The sequence below is a fragment of the Mus caroli genome, chromosome 3 (assembly GCF_900094665.2).
Source record: "Mus caroli chromosome 3, CAROLI_EIJ_v1.1, whole genome shotgun sequence".
Classification (NCBI taxonomy): Eukaryota; Metazoa; Chordata; class Mammalia; order Rodentia; family Muridae; genus Mus; species Mus caroli.
Window position 1 is genome coordinate 68,821,395 of NC_034572.1, and position 14,568 is coordinate 68,835,962.

At 39.8% G+C, this 14,568-nt stretch overlaps 1 protein-coding gene across 3 annotated transcripts in view; it reads right to left on the reverse strand.

The window, feature by feature from the left end:
• Nucleotides 1–11,347: 11,347 nt before the first annotated feature.
• The window catches only part of Golim4 (golgi integral membrane protein 4), an 82,251-nt gene continuing 79,030 nt past the window's right edge, over nucleotides 11,348–14,568 (reverse strand). Inside the window, exons 14-15 of one of the 3 annotated variants that reach the window (XM_021158755.1) lie at nucleotides 13,568–13,639; nucleotides 11,348–13,173 (exon numbers count right to left, since the gene is read on the reverse strand). In XM_021158755.1, the coding sequence (XP_021014414.1) occupies nucleotides 13,027–13,173; nucleotides 13,568–13,639 (219 nt within the window). In that variant the 3' untranslated portion in view covers nucleotides 11,348–13,026. The remainder of the gene's footprint in view (nucleotides 13,174–13,567; nucleotides 13,640–14,568) is intronic. The other 2 variants (XM_029475264.1, XM_021158754.2) reach the window with 2 other exon arrangements.

Genomic DNA, 14,568 nt, shown 5'->3' on the forward strand with positions numbered 1-14,568 from the left:
AAGAAGAAGAAGAAGAAGAAGAAGAAGAAGAAGAAGAAGAAGAAGAAGAAGAAGAAGAAGAAGAAGAAGAAGAAGAAAAGAAATCCCTTAAAGAAATACAGTAAAACACAATTAAAAAAAAAATAAGGACACTAAGCATACTGAAACATTACCTAGAATTTTGGTGCCTCAGTTTATCCCTTTTAAAAAACTTTTTGATTGTTTTTTTTGTTTGTTTGTTTTTGAGAAATGCTAGTTGAGAGACTAAATGTATTTTCAAGTAATAGGAAGAAATATGTCATTTTCCAGTTGATATAAAAGTAATATTTACTATTCGAGTATTTTTTCAAATGTTGCATTTGGGATGACATCTGCTTAAGTTCCTGGAAAAGTTTGCCCATTGTTGATACCAGCTACAGAACTAAAGCTATTCTGGCACTCTGTCTCTGATGTGAAATCACAGGGGAAGAACAGGAAGAAGAGTATGAGGCTTCCTTTTTTAGCTATGAAAATATAAATTTTTTATTGGTGAGATCATTACAATAAAAATTTTAAGTAGATATATTTCATTAATTTTTCAGATGTAAGGTAATGATATAACGGTAATTTCTCAGCAATAAAAAGAACATGTGATACACTTAAATGCTAAAACGATTTCCTCCTGAAATTTTAGGCTGGAGATATATGCAAACAAATTCATCTCTATCCCTCCATACAAGGGCAGAATCTGTTGAGCTTTCCCTTTATTAAAAGACATCAGTGCGTCTCTCAGGTTGTCAGCTGCAGGTCTCATTGCTTTTGTGTGATGAAGTTCTCAAGCAACTGATTTAACAATGTCTGTGATGATTTGTAGTGGCAGCCAAAAGGTCTATCCAAAAGAAGTAACTTCACTATAATGATCTTATGTAAAAATTATTGATAACAAGCATAGAACATTTCTTTTCCTACATTGTCTAAAAACAAACAAAAAATGTGGTAAATTATGCTTTAATGTAAGCATCATCTTTAGTGTTAGTCTTGTGAAAAAGGGCAGGAGAGATAGATGTCTCCATGGGTAAGAACACTGACTACTCTTCCAGAAGACCTTGGCTTGACTGTCAGTACCCACTTGGTTCCTCACAATTATCTGTGACTCCAATTCCAGTGGACCTGATGTCTTCTGGCTACCATGAGCACCGGGATGTAGAGGTCCATATATACATGCAGGCAAAACACCCATATTCTTCTTTTTCTTTTTTTTTAAATAACACATTTTTATTTATATTTCAAATGTTTTCATCTTTCCTAGTTTCCCCTCTGAACACCCACCCACACACACACCTCTCCTCTTCCTGCTCACTAACCCACCCACTCCTGCTTCACTGTTCTGGCATTCCCCTACACTGGAGAATCGATCCTTCATAGGACCAAGGGCCATTCCTCTCATTGTGTATACACACCATCTTGTGTGAAGATTAGTAAACCAATCTGGGAGAATGAAAGGTAGGTTGGGCTATAACCGGGTTTGCTTGAAAGTTCAGATCACATGTCACCTGAAGTGCTAAGAATATGCCAAGGGGAGTGCCTGAGGATTAATTTTCACATGTATAATCTGCTTTGTACAGATGTACAGGCATTTTTTAAAATTCAGTGGATTTATTATAAAAAACTGAGGGCATTTATAGACATGAAGCTGAAGGGAGAAAAATTATTGGTTTCCATTCTGTTGGGTGAGTCTGTCTGTGAGTTTTTTTAACAGCAATGAAAAAAAATGAAAACTAAGTGGATACTAAAAGGGAGGACAGGAATTCTGAGTACTGTGAATACCTACGGAGAACTTGGGCTGTAGAATAGCATCATGGAACCAGTCAAACATCCAGATCGAGACATCCGCACAGTCATTGAAATTCAGCACAAGTTAGCTTTGCAACTTTTCATTGCACTAGACAATCAGGTTGGGCAGATGTTAAACTTAGGGCAAATCTCCTTCTGTAGCCTCCCTCAGCCTTGAAGCAGGNTGATCCAGACTTTGACCTTGCTGCCACTAAGAAGGAGATTACCTAGGGTAGAGCCTTCTGACCTTGATGGCTCTATTTGCTTGTCACCAAGACTCTGCTTCCTGCTGAAAGGTCCTTGAGACAGTCCAGAGACACACCCTGTAGATCGCCTATGGGCTGGCTCCAGGCACCAAGAATGGGCTGGCAGGGGATGGGCCTACCCTCTTTATAAGCACGGACTCCAAGTAAACTTCAGAGGCTTTGAACAGAAAGCTTTGTCTTGGCCTCGTTCTTTTCTTGCCCCAGCCCGCCTTTCAGGGGAACCCAGTTCACGTGGCGACAGGCAGCTACATCCTTCATTCCACATCTCCAGGCAGGAGGCATCCACTGCATCTTCTTCAGTCAGCAGTAGCTTAGTACCTTCGCCTTGCACAACCTGGATTCAGTTAAACATCTTAGCTTGGCTACTGTAAAGACTTTGAAGATGGAGAACCTGCTCATCCAGGCAGAGCCTATGGGCCAAATATCTTGACCCCAGTTACTAGTTTTAAATCTTTTCATCTTAATGACCAGTCAAAGAAACTTTAAATCTCTGTCAGCTTCTTAGCAAAAGGTGAGGGGGGGGGGCTGACAAAGAAGGGGAACATGAGTAATTGTGGTTCAATGACATTTGCAATAATCTGTGATTTTACCCATAAGGTCGGGAAAACGTTCTCAGGGCATTTAGACATAGAAGAAACTGACCCTGACTGTCTGATGATGTAACTAACTTGTATTATTGAAAGGTCAAAACTTTTAACAAACGTGTCCATACTAAACAAAATGCATCGTTAAGACAGAAGTCAATATTCTACCTTGCATTCTATCTAATAATGGCCCTAATTGCTTACTTTTCTAAATGTATAACTTAACTGTATTTTCAGGCTCTTTCCCTCTGATTCTTATTAAACAGGCATTGTGCTTTTGGCTACCTTCTACTTCTGTGTGTGCTTTTACAACCTAAACACCTTTGAGGAGGAGGTGGTGTTCACCTACTAAAACGGAAACTTAACCACACCTTTTTTTTTTAAACAATTGGAAATAGATTTTTTTTTCCATACAATGTATTCTGATCATGGTTTCTCTTCCCCCCTCAAAGTTCTCCCAGATCCAAACTCTTTGCATTAAAAAGACAATGTTTTCTTCCATGTCTCAATATAGTTTCTGATTCAAACTTAACTAGACAGATGTTGGACTCAGAGCATATGCTTGTGAGTTTGACCTGCTGCTAATGTGTGAACAAGCAGCAGAAATGGCTGCTGGGAGAAATGCCTTGTCTGCCCTTGCCAGAAATAACAGAATCAAGAGGCCAAAAAACACAGCTGCCAGTGACTTGCAATTTTACTCTTTTGGTGTTTACCTACATTTTCAGTGATTTATATTCGTGTGCGCAGAGCATATTTTTGCATGCCTCAAAATTTTTTGAAGTCCCCTAGGAAATAAGCCAAATAAACTGAGTTTGCTAACTCCAGATTTTTCCCAGAAGGTTCAGAGGGAATGAAGGATCAGGAAAGTTACCCAGGCTGTTGGAGTGTGTTATCCTTTCACAGACACTGTAAGAATTTACTTTACATTTACACAATGGAGTACTACTCAGCTATTAAAATTGATGAATTCATGAAGTTCTTAGGCAAATGGATGGAACTAGGAAACATCATCCTGAGTGAGGTAACCCAATCACAAAAGAACGCAAATCGTATGCACTCACTGATAAGTGGATATTAGCCCAGAAGTTTGGAATACACAAGATACAATTCACAGATCACATGAAGCTCAAGAAGAAGGAAGACCACAGTGCGGATACTTCTATCCTTCTTAGAAGGGGATCAAAATACCCATGGGAGGAGATACAGAGACAAAGTGTGGAGCAGAAAGAGAAGGAAAGGTCATCCAGTGACTGCCCCACCTGGGGATCCATCCCATATACAGTTCCCAAACACAGACACTATTGTGGATGCCAGCAAGCCTGATATAGTTGTCTCCTGAGAGGCTCTGCCAGTGCCTGACAATTACAGAAGTGAATGTTCACAGCCATCTATTGGACTGAGCACAGGATCCCCAATTGGAGGAGCTAGAGAAGGGATCCAAGGAGCTGAAGGGGGTTGCAGCCTAATAAGAGGTACAATATGAACCAACCAGTACCCCCAGAGCTCTCAGGGAGTAAACCACCAACCAAAGAGTACACAAGGAAGGACTCGAGGCTTCATCTGTACGTGTAGCAGAGGATGGCCTTGTGGGGCTGAGTCACTTCACTCAGGATATTTTCTAGTTCCATCCATTTGCCTGCAAAATTCATGATGTCCTTATTTTAAATAGCTGAATAGTATTCCGTTGTATAATTGTACCACATTTTCTGTATCCATTCTTCTATTGTGGGACATCTGAGTTGTTTCCAGCTTCTGGCTATTACAAATAAGGACACTCTGAACATTGTGGAGCACATGTCCCTCTGGTATGCTGGGGCATCTTTTGGGTATATGCCCAAGAGTTGTATAGTTGGGTCTTCAATTCCACTTAGTAGGGGGAAGAAAATAATCACGGGAGGCAGAGGGATGGAGGGATTTGTGCAGGAAAGGGGAGGAGAAGGGGAAAGGGACACAGGATCAGGTATGGGGAAGGGAATAGGACAGAAGCCCAAAGGGCCAGCAGAATCAATGGAAACAGGCAGCCTCCAAATATGGGAGGTTGGAAGACCCTCTAGAAAAATACCAGAGATGTGGGAGCTGAGAGACTCTTGGGACTCAAAGGGAGGGACATTAGATGAAGTGCCCAACAGTAGGGAGAGGGAACTTGAAGAGTCCATCTCCAGTAGAGTGTCAGAGCCTTAAGAAGGATGGTGTTACCAGCCTACAGTCAAATTTCCTGACCCAGAAATATTCCTGTCTATAAGAACTGCAGGGACAAAAATGGAGTAGAGACTGAACGAAAGGTGCTCCAGTGACTGGCCCAACTAGGGATCCACCTCATGGGGAGACACCAAGGCCTGAAACTATCACTGGTGCTATGATGAGCTCAGAGACAGGAGCCTAGCATGGCTGTCCTCTGAGAGGCCTAATCACAGTTGCCTTAGATGCAGGTACTTACACCCAGATACTGGGCTAAAGTCAGAGAGCCCTATGATTGAATTGGGGAAGGAAGGAAGAAGAGAAAAGGGAGGATGGCTATCCCGAGCTTTTGTTCCCGCCAGCAAGAACACACTCGGGACAACCGGAATCTTCTGCGGCAAAGCTTTATTGCTTACTTCTCAGGAAGACCCCGACCCCAGAAAATGGAGTCTCTCATATAGCCCTCAGCGTGACGTTTCAGCACCTGATGTGGCGTGACAGCTCCTGATTCATTGCTCACCCATCACCCCACTATTACGCCCCGAGAATGGGCAGTGACTGGGAGTGAGTTCACTCTCGCACTTGCGCACAAGGCTTGTTTACTAGTTAGGCACAGCGGAGGCCAGCGCCATCTTATAATGGCAATTGCTCAGCGATTGCTCGCAGCATGGCTCTCCACAGATGGCCTCATAGGAAGGCCAACAGTCTCAACTAATCAGGACCCCTGGCAGTGCCAGACACTGAGCCACCAACCGGGCATCATAGAAGAGCTGGTCTGAGACCGCTGACACATATATAACAGAGGACTACCTGGTCTGGCCTTAGTGGGAGAAGATGTGCCAGATCCTCCAGAGAAATGCTGCAGAAACTTGAGGCTCCAGGAAAAGTGGAGGCTTCGTGGTAGGAGATCATCCTCTTGGGGACAGTGGAGAGGAGAAATGATATGAAGAACTGTGGGAGGGAGGATTGGGAGGAGGGGAACTATTGTCAAGAAAAAAAAAAGACAGAGGGATATAAAAACTGAATATGGAAGTCCAGAGTATTCTTTCTTAACGTTTGTATTTCACACATTTAATGTATATTTAGATACTTTTATATTTTAGGATACATTTTCCCTCGATGTTTCTAATCAGAAATAAAATTAAACAACTTAAATATTCTTCTTTGGGGATTCTTTGTAATTCTTTAAGAGCTGCAGTTTGTGGGTTCAAGAAGTGTTTTCAGGTGACACAATTATCTGATGAGGCTTTCTATTTTTTGTTTTCCTCTAAGAATGGAGGCTAGTAGGATGTCTGGCTCAAACAACTCCCCCATGCAGTATTCTGAAATTCCCCAGGCAGCTGCAGCTCTAGTTTCTCATGTCTGTAATATACTTTAAAATACTTCAGCATAGATAATGCGGTGCATCCATATAGGAGGGTTTGGGTGTGTGTGTTAATAGATGCAGTTTGTTAACATGGGATACCCTAGTTATGAATGCCTACATCAGGGCTGGTTCATCATCCCTTAGACTCACAGATCTAGGAATCTCAGTTGGCTGAACGTCAATCATCTGGTATGTTTCCAAAGGATTGTATAGGCTACATTATTTCATTATCAATTATTTTCCAGTAAAAGCAATCTTATATTTTCTTTGTTGGAGGCAACTCTATGAAGTTTAACACATGTATGGATTCCTATAATCACCCTTGAGTCAGAATTGAGATCATCACCAAGATTTGTTGTGTGTTTTAGCCACGTAGAATCATAGTGTCCCCGTGATGACATTCATTGGGATAATGGAATTTTTTTGTTTGTTTTGCTTTGTTTTAAATAAATACTAGCGTCTAGGCTTTGTTCTCAATATTATATTGAGAAAGAGCTTGGAATTTCTGAATAAAGCAGCACAGGAAAACAAAAATAGAACAAGAAAATTACCAAGTGGCTAGTAATAGCTATTAAAGTCATCTAATATCTTTCATCAAGTGAATTGGCTTAAGCTTGTTCAGTTCATTGGGATGAACTCCAGCTTCTACACCAATATAGTAGGGCACAGGGCTAGATGGCCCCTGGTAGTGTAGCTGTACACCATAGTCACCACTGATCTGCTCATTTTTGATTTAATAAATTGCTCTGAAGCTACTACAGTGTACCCAATTCTCTGAAATCTAGGGAAGGCTGGGGTGATTTTTTTTTTTTTACAGTTTGTTTTCTGAGTTTCTCATGACATACAATCAAATTGCTTCATCTGAAGGTTTGACAGGATTTTGAAGTTTCATTCGATCCAAGTTCTCTAGTGTTGCCTTTGTTAGGAAAGACCACTTCCTTTCTGTGTGAATGTAAGCCTCCTTCAAACTCTAGCTCAATAGCTCCAGAGTGATGGGTGGGATGTTGATAGTGAGAGGATACATTACCTTTTATGATTTGATTCTGAGGCCCACATGACCACCACTATTAAACTATATGTTTTTTTACTCAGTAAAACAATCTTTTGCACACTCAGGGGAGGGAAAGCTAGATTCCAGATTTCTCCAGCAGAAGAATTAGCTAGTGTTGAGGGTTGAAACCACCAAAGATAGTAATTGGCTAGGGTTGAGGGTTGCAAAAGATATTTTGACAGCATTTATTGGAATGCCTAAGGTAGGGTAAAAGGGAAAGCTCAGTTGGTAAGCTGCATGCCTTACAGGTCTAAGCACCTGAGTTTGACTCTTAGACCCCATATTTTAAAAATGTCAGGCATAGTGCTACTCACATATAATCCTAGTGTTATAGAGACTAACACAGGCATGTCTGTGGGGCTCAGTGTCCAGCCAATCTAACCTACTGGGCAAGCTCCAGGCCCAGGAAAAGGAATGAAAGAAACTTTTTATTTTAAAAGCAAGGTAGAGAACTCCCGAGAAATGACATGTGAGCCCATCCTCTGAACTCCACATGCACATTTCCACATGCTTTTATGACTCCCCCTACTGACATGGAGGCACACATGACCATCTACAAACACTCATGCACATACATATAAGCCATGCTCAGGCCTTGCAGAGCATTCATTCTAAATGCTAGAGGATTAAAGCTAGGAGAATTCAAAGTTCAAACCCAACCTGGGTAATAAATTTAACAAGACCATGTCTTAAAATAAATCAATAAAAATTTTTGTAGATTACATAAACTTAACAAAAGTCAAATATCCACAAACATCAAAGCTCTCAAAGCTGTAATGAGTGAACAGTATAATTGTTACACATTATGGCCAGTATAATTAATTGTTACACATACTCTAAATCTTCAGAGAGGAAGGGACATACCATATCAAATGACATCATCTGATCTTGCTCAAGCCTATGTTATCCAGTGAACCAGTTCTTTAGAAGACATGTACTTTGGGGGCAATGCTGTATATGTGTTAATAGAAAAACAGAAATGTGTTAACAGATAAACAGAAATGACATTTAATTTCAAGCTCCATTAGTAACATACAGAGAATGGGGAGAACAAGGTCAGCCAAGATGGTAAAGGACAAATATATTTTGTTTCCAATTACGTAAAATGGTGTATAGATGTAGCAGTCCAGAGACTGTTGGATATTTGCCAACTAAAAAGTCAAAGGGATGATAACAAAGACATAAAAGTCCATACCTGAAGACCCCAAGCTCTTGTTTCCTACTGAAATAATATTTTCACCAGAGTATTTGGGCCACATAGATTAGCATTCTATAGTTAGCAGGCCAGACATACCCTGCTTTCTGTTTACATAAAGTTTTATGAGAATGCAGAATTCTTCTCTGTTTTGCACTCAACATCTCTCCCAATGATGGTGGCAATGACTGACATCAATGCAGGTCACTATGCATCACAGCTCTTCACTAAGTATATTCCAACATAAAAATCAGTTCCCAGAGGAACTGGCAGCTAAGGGGAGACCTGAAACAATCATCCATTAAAAGAAAGAAATCTGTACAGCTTTGGTGAAGGCTGCACTGGCTTCCCCATCACACTAGTCCCCTCTCTTCCAGGTGTCCTGGGTTTAAGTATGTGTACCTTCTTAAGTACCTGTGTAAACTTCTGACACAATATATGAACCTTTCTATTAGGAAACTCTCAGATTATGAAGGTTCACCTAGGAGACTTGTCCAAATCTTAGCTTGAAGGCAAACCAAAAGGCAACCCCTGCCCACCATGGCCTGGAGTTTTATTTCTAGCTTTGAAGGCTGCTACTAGTTCTACTAACATCCTTGAAAATATACTGGCCAATAAACACTGTTACAAGTTCTTCAGGGATGCCATGCTAAAATTGTCTTCCAAAAGCAATATCCTAAAGGGGAAACCAAACTGATACATGTTGAGTCATCGATCTGTTCTTCCTGCATCGTGTGCTTTTTGCAAATGGAGGGGGTCTGCTGGTCAATTTCCAATGGAGAGAACAGGGCCAGGGCCTGTTATCTAGAACATCTTGGGAAGATGTACTTGACTTAGACAAATCATGCTATTATAGTTCAGTAGAAAGTAAGTTAGCAGGCTGAAGAAGTCAGATGAGGGCTATATTGTGAAGAATTGTGTAGACCATGTTCAAAAGTTTGGGATTTTTCTCACATGCAATGGCAATTTCTTCAATAATTGCACAATGTTGAGCTTATCTTTAAAGCTCTACTGACTCAGACTTTAGAGATTAGAAGCAAGGAAGTGAAGAAAGGAACAGGTAAATATTGATCAGTGGGAAAATGGAAGGCATGCTGGTAGGAGCCTGTGGAATGGGAAGATAGAATTAATGATGGGCTTCATATGTATATTTGGCAAATTTTAGTGAACAGAAACACAATTTAGAAAGAGAAGGTTTTATTTATTGAGAAAGGTTTTTATAAGATATAAGTAAATGTAGTTTTAAAAATTATGACTTTGAAGGTAGTATAGTAGGACATAAAAAATTAGGCTGATTAAATGAGTGAGACCTGGGAGTAGGGTCAAACAGAGACAAGGTCTCTGCCACAACACTTGAAAAGAATTAGTGTTTAAAAGGGAGGTATAAAAAGCTATCTCATTGACTGACTGAGTGTCTGAGTTAAGGTTTCCATTGCTGTGAAGAGACACCATGACCAAAGCATCTCTTACAAAGGACACCATTTAATTGAGTCTGGCTTAGAGTTTCTGAGGTTTAGTCCATTATCATAATGCCTGGAAGCATGACAGCCTGCAGGCAGATATGGTGCTGGACAAGGAACTGAGAGTTCTACATCTTGATCTGAGGGCAACCAGGAAAGCTTGTTCTGCAGACAGCTAGAAGGAATGTCTCTTTCTGCACTGGGTAGAGCTTGAGCCCTAGGAGTCCTCAAAGCCCACCACCAACTCAGTGACACAATTCCTGCAACAAGGCCACACTTATTCTAACAAGGACATAGCTCCTAATAGTGTCATTCCCTGTGGGTCATGCATTCAAACACATGCATCTATGGGGCCAAACCTATTCAAACCACTACACTCAGGGACAGCCAGCCAGGAAATACATATGAAGGAATCAAGGAACAAACAGAACAGTTGTGGGATGGTATCTGAATGGAAGTGATATAAGCCACTCCTGTGCAATTTATGCAATATTATGAATGGATCACAATGTGAGCAAAGGCATACACAAAATGATAAGCTCAGAAGAGGTAAAGATCCCAGATCTTTCAGTGGCAGTTCCATCAACCTTAAGAGAAATCACTCAGTGTTAAGGGAGCAGTGGGGATGGAAGAGGGTTCAGGTTACCTAATTCCCACACTGTGACTGCATGTAAGTCATTCAATACATGCAAGTCATTTTCTTGGTAAGAGTGAGTCCCTGGTGGCTAAGGTTACACTCTATACTGCTAGATCTTATCTTGCAAATAACCAGTCATTCTATGTGTGCTCTTTTGTGCTACACTGCACACATGCTGAATGAAGAGCTTTCTGTTCCTTCTAATAAGCCACAGGCATGAAATTCGTTGACTTCTGTGTATGTGGAGGCCAGAAATCTACATCAGGTATTTATCATATATTTTTGAGGCAAGGTCTCTCTCTGAACCTGGAACTTACTGATTCAGCTACAGAGCAGAGATCCTTCTGTTTATTCATCCCCCATGCTAAGATGATAAATGCATCTGGCTCTTTGGGTGGGTGCTAGGGCTATAACTCAAGGCCTCATGCTTGTAAAGCAAGCACTGAACTGAGTCGTCTCCACAGTCCTCCTCGGACTTTTAGTCAACCAAAAGTTAAAGAACAATTGGCAAGATGAACTTGTCATCATTTACACCTATTCTGGTCACTAATGGAAACAGGGTCTGATTTAGTTCCCACTAGAATGTTCTTTTAACGAAGTGTTAGAAATATTCTAGAATGGTTTGTGATTGTTGCTTTAATGGCCAGAGTTACATATGAATTGTGGATATGACACTCATGCTTTTACATACCTTTCTAGCTCAATTTCTTATTTCTAGCCCTTAAAGATAATGAAAATTATTAGCTTCTTCTTTCAAAGGGTTTGATGATGAGAATTCAAGTGTCAATTAAAGCAGAAAAAGAAAGAAAAATAAAGCAGTTTGGGAAAGGCATTTAATGATTCATTAATTTATATTATAAAGAAAAACCATAGATAACAAACCACTAAGAAATTATATGCTTTAAAAACTTACCCTTAACTTTTTATAGGTTTATTGATTATTACCCAAGTTTCAATGTGTTTCAAATAATTAAATACTGCAATGGGACATTAAAAATACAAACTAATTTACCAAAATAATTGTATTCTGAGTATTTATGTACAATATGATACATTTTACATTACATATGGGGCTTTTATACATAAAGATGAGATTTGATTTATTGTTACTGGAAATCCAAACTAAATTTGAACGGAACATTTCTATGCATACATACACAATTGCTCAGCTGGGAAAATCAAAACCATACATGATTGTGGCTATTAGAAACTAAAATTACACTCATATGATAATAACAGAAAATGAAATTTGCTTTTATTATTTTGAAAGTACCACACACAGATTAACTGTGGCCCAGTTCAATGTATTTAACAATATTGATGATATAAACTAAAATATGTGCTCATTTCAGGGAAAACCTTCCAGTTTGAGTTTTCTTTTAAAGGATGCATTATTATTGATAGCCATTAGAATGCCTCATACATAGGCAAAGGCAGGTCAATTCTGGGTAAATAGTAAAGCTGCTAAGGGAGGGGTGCCTATCATAGTGCTATAGATATTTTATCATATAGTCTGAAAAATAATCCTATTAAACTGTAGCTTCACATGCTTTCCTACCCATAATTGTGAACCAAATGGTTACATATCAAGGCACGGAGCTTAAGAGAGGAAAATATGCTGTAGCAAGTGGAGTCTGACGAGCAAGCAGATAACTGATGGGGAGACTCTAGAGAAGAAATGATGGAGACTGGGAGTTCACCCAGGAAGCATCACTGTACATACTACATCTATTTCTAAGTGTGTCAGCTCCTTTGGCCTCTCTGACAAGACAGAGTCCTTGATACTTTCATAGGGGTATTAATATTATTCAACTTTCATACGTGATTCCTCTCAAGCAAGATAGCTGTGATTTTAAGAATTGCTATGGATTATTCAAAATGACCTGAAAGTTTGAAAAAAACTTTGTCCTGACACACACACACACACACACACACACACACACACACACACAGACACACAGGCTTTCCAATTGATTTTCAACTGTACAGATGGCTCTCATTTGCCAACACTCTGCAGTAGAGTCATTCTTTCAGAGCTGTACACAAGAACCTGCAAGAACAGCCACTAGGACACCGGCCATTGCCCTGATGTTTGCATAATGTTTTTCCGTACACCTTTTTTTTCTATATCTTGCATTTTATCTGAGATAAATAGTAGACTACCCGGAAGCCAGAAAACAAAATGGTACTGAGCTGAGACATGCACCAAAGCCAAGCACATCTTCCTACCATCACTGAGAAATGAGATTCAGACCTGAAGGCAAGTCTTACTGCTTTTCTTCTTGTCCATGTATAACTTGACTATAAAAGAAGTTTTCACCTAAGGTATCAAAATATATTCATATAAATGTATAGCATTTCTAATAAAAAAGTTAAAAAATTCTAAACCCTTACTTCTGTATGTAATTAAATACTCTAGAATTCAGTAGGCAGGATTTGTTTTGGAGCAGCTTGAGAAAAAAATCGTTGGCTGAGCACAGTCTAGAAACTGGGTCCAGTTACATTTCAGCTCTGCGATGTGATTTCTCAGCAACAGCGGCCCCGTCTTCTTCATCTTCCTCCTCCTCATAATGCTCCTGTCTTCCTTTGGGATGCGCCCTGTTGTGAACTCCTTGTTCTTCACCATCATTATTCTTATCATCCGGCTAAAAGACAAAAGAAAAAAACATAACTAAGAGAGGATGTAGAGCTTGTGATTGATAATCTCTTTTTACCAAAGGATGCAACGTAATTCATTTTGGACAAATAAAAGATGTGAAGAAAAATGATCTCATAAGCAGCACTGCTACAGCATCATTTTCCAGTTATCATTATCTTTTTATAATTCTAGCTGGGCCAGATAACTTTGGCATTTCCTGAGAGATGCAGGGAATATATTGCTGGTCCCTGCCTGTGTGCATGTGTGTGGTTTATATGTGTAAATGTGACATTCCAGATCAGAATAGGGAAACACACATATTCTATCACATGCATATAGATATATATATGCAGCTAGGCACAATTGCATACACATGCACATGTTCAAAGGAATAAACATACATTTTCATCATATGTCTCTTCAACATTATGCTCCATTTCCCGTTTTTTCTCTTCAGTCAGATCTTCCTGAACCTAACACAGAACACAAAGACTGAGTGCTGCTTTTCCATTTAAATACTTGCAATGAAATTATTCTGTTTCTGAGATATTAATCCAAAACAGAACATCTTTACGAAAAGGAACTAAAATTAAAGTTGAAAAATGATGTAAGTCAAAATTTTGACTTGTCAACTGGGTGTGAAGAAATGTGTGATATGCCTCTGTAGAAATTATTGGCAGTTCCTGGCTGTTGAAGGAATAGGTGTCCTTTTCTTCAGTGATGTAGCCACCGAGAAAATGCCTTTGCTCTGGTAAATTATCTCCCACACATGCTTGGGCAAGGAACTCTAATTAGAATCAGTGGGCCATACTTGAAAGGAAGAGATGACAGCAGGAAGAAGATGTGTTAAAAAGAATTGTCCAGAAGGAAAGGAAGTTGGATGAGAAAGGAGGGTAGGGAAGGGTAGTGGGGAGGAACGAGATTAAAATTCACTATACAAATATATGAAACTGTCAAACATTAAGAAAATTGTTACAATCTATATGATTTTCAAAGGAAGACACCTAGATCCGAATTTCTTGTTTGTTTGGATATGAAATAATTCTACAAAGTCAACAGAGATGTAGCTCTGTTTACAGACTGTTGTACTTCCTCTTCCAAATAGGAGAGATCCAGAAATCTATATGTCAGACAGGATAGAAGTCCTTCAAAGGCAAAACAGCCTGTCTTATGCTCTGTATACACCATATACAGTGTTATGTCTGCACGTACTACTGCTAGCCAGAAGAGGGCACCAGATCCCATTGAAGATGGTTGTAAGCCACCAAGTGGCAGATGCTGGTGAGGATGTGGAGAAAGGAACAATCCTCCATTGTTGGTGGGATTGCAAGCTTGTACAACCACTCTGGAAATCAGTCTGGCGGTTCCTCAGAAAATTGGACATAGTACTACTGGAGGATCC